The 1,704-nt window shown below is 57.9% G+C and overlaps 1 protein-coding gene across 1 annotated transcript; it reads right to left on the bottom strand.

The window, feature by feature from the left end:
* Positions 1–213: 213 nt before the first annotated feature.
* Positions 214–558, bottom strand: LOC135620363 (uncharacterized). Its single transcript, XM_065123297.1, has one exon. It carries the CDS (start codon positions 556–558, stop codon positions 214–216), a length of 345 nt encoding a protein of 114 aa, XP_064979369.1.
* Positions 559–1,704: the final 1,146 nt, after the last annotated feature.

Raw genomic sequence — 1,704 nt, 5'->3', positions numbered from 1 at the left:
TATCTTCGTTAGAGACATGCTCAAAGGGGGTAACGGGGGCCTCAATGCCGGCGGGTTGGGTCGGTCCGACCTACGCCTCGGCGTGGCGAACTGTTATCACCGGGTCGGCTCTGGCCTGACCCTCTTGTGCTCCCCCTGCTTTTCGACCATCCTGGCCTCGGTCGCGATGAATTGGTTTGCCTGATGAAGCATCTCAGGCATCGCGATGGGGGGTCACTCCACGAGGGACCAGAAGAATGTGGAAGGTCGCAGGCCTATCATAAACGCCTGCATTAACAGAGAGGGATGAGCGTCCGGTAATCCCTGGATTTGTGTTGCAAAACGATTCACAAAATGGGAGAGGGGCTCGTCCTCCCTCTGGTTGAGTTTGAGGAGCAGTGCAACGGAAGGTTTTGGTCGGGCGTAGGCCAAGAAGTTAAGTTCAAAGTCCTTGACGAGCCAGTCAAAGGAGGCGATCGTCCCGGTCTGTAGGCCAATGTACCACGTGCGGGCCGGCCCTCTTAGAGTGGTGGGAAACGCCCTACACATCAAAGCATCAGAAGTTTCATACAGCGCCATCTGGGCACGGAAAGCGGCTACATGGTCTGCTGGGTCGGTGGAGCCATCGTATGCGTCCAAAGAGGGGAGTCGGAAGTTCGGGGGGACCGTCTGATCTTGTATCTCGGGTGTGAATGGAGATCCTTGGTGTGCATCCTCCTCGAGCTCTCCCCTCGACCTGCGAACCTCCTTCTGCACCTCGTCGAGCCGCTGACTAACAAAGCGTAACCGGGCTCGCAGGGAATCCGTGGAATCTGAGGATTATGCCTCGGGTTCCGGGCGGCCTCTCGGGTTTGCTGTCGCTCGGTCCCGAGGGGAAGTCGGAAGCTCCTGAGGTGGGGTGCGAGCCCAAACGGGCGGCTCTTGTTGTCGTAGCGGTTGGATCGCAGGCGGGTGCAACGGACGAGAAACGAGTGGGATAATGGACTGCACCATACCGGTCAGAGTTCGGACTTGATGAGTGAGCTGGGGCGCCATCGAGCGGCGATAGGCCCGGGTCGTTAAATATCCACCAATAGCGCTCTGAAGTCGCGGCGGGGGGTTCGTCTCGAGGTTCTCCACGCGGGGGGGTGTTCCCTCAGAGCTTCCGATCGGGTGTGACCCCTCAACTGCGAGCTCATTTGAATCAATTGGGTGATCCCCTGACATCCGAGCCCTCCTTCTAGCGCTAAAATGTTGGTGTAAACAACTTTAAGCCGTGGCCTCGGGGCCGACGTGGCTTGGTTCGGGTCTGGATGATGGGGGATGTCCCTAGGATGACCCTTGAGTTTGCTGAGGTGGCCGACTGCGTGGTCCGATCGGGATGGGTCACCGTTTCCTCCGGGAGGGGGCTCCTCGCCTGGGCGTTTAGTGTGAGGCCTCCGTCTTTGCACCTGCACACAGGTCGAGTCAGGAGAGCTTAACCCGACCCCTCTGACGATCAAGTTAGTGAACAATCGCAGGGGGTTTTTGTATTGTCTCCTGGTGTCCCTCCTCACTTTTCCTCGGAGCACGAGGGTTTTTATAGTGAGGGTTACTATTGCCTGATGTCTGCCCGTAGGGAGCAGGATCGTACTTCTGGTAGCGTTTGACATTGACGTTGGCGTGACGTGAGGGATCGAGCCTGAACAGGATGTTAATGTGCCTCGGCCGATGTTCCGATCCGTGTTAACCAGGTGCTGTCAGGTC

This window comes from Musa acuminata, chromosome BXJ2-8, assembly GCF_036884655.1.
Source record: "Musa acuminata AAA Group cultivar baxijiao chromosome BXJ2-8, Cavendish_Baxijiao_AAA, whole genome shotgun sequence".
NCBI lineage: Eukaryota > Viridiplantae > Streptophyta > Magnoliopsida > Zingiberales > Musaceae > Musa > Musa acuminata.
Note: the sequence above shows the minus strand (reverse complement) of the source record. Positions and strands in the feature narration are given on the sequence as shown.

What these genes read in the sequence shown, in the direction of transcription:
- LOC135620363 (XM_065123297.1), bottom strand. Translation starts at nt 558, where the DNA reads ATGGCGCTGTATGAAACTTCTGATGCTTTGATGTGTAGGGCGTTTCCC.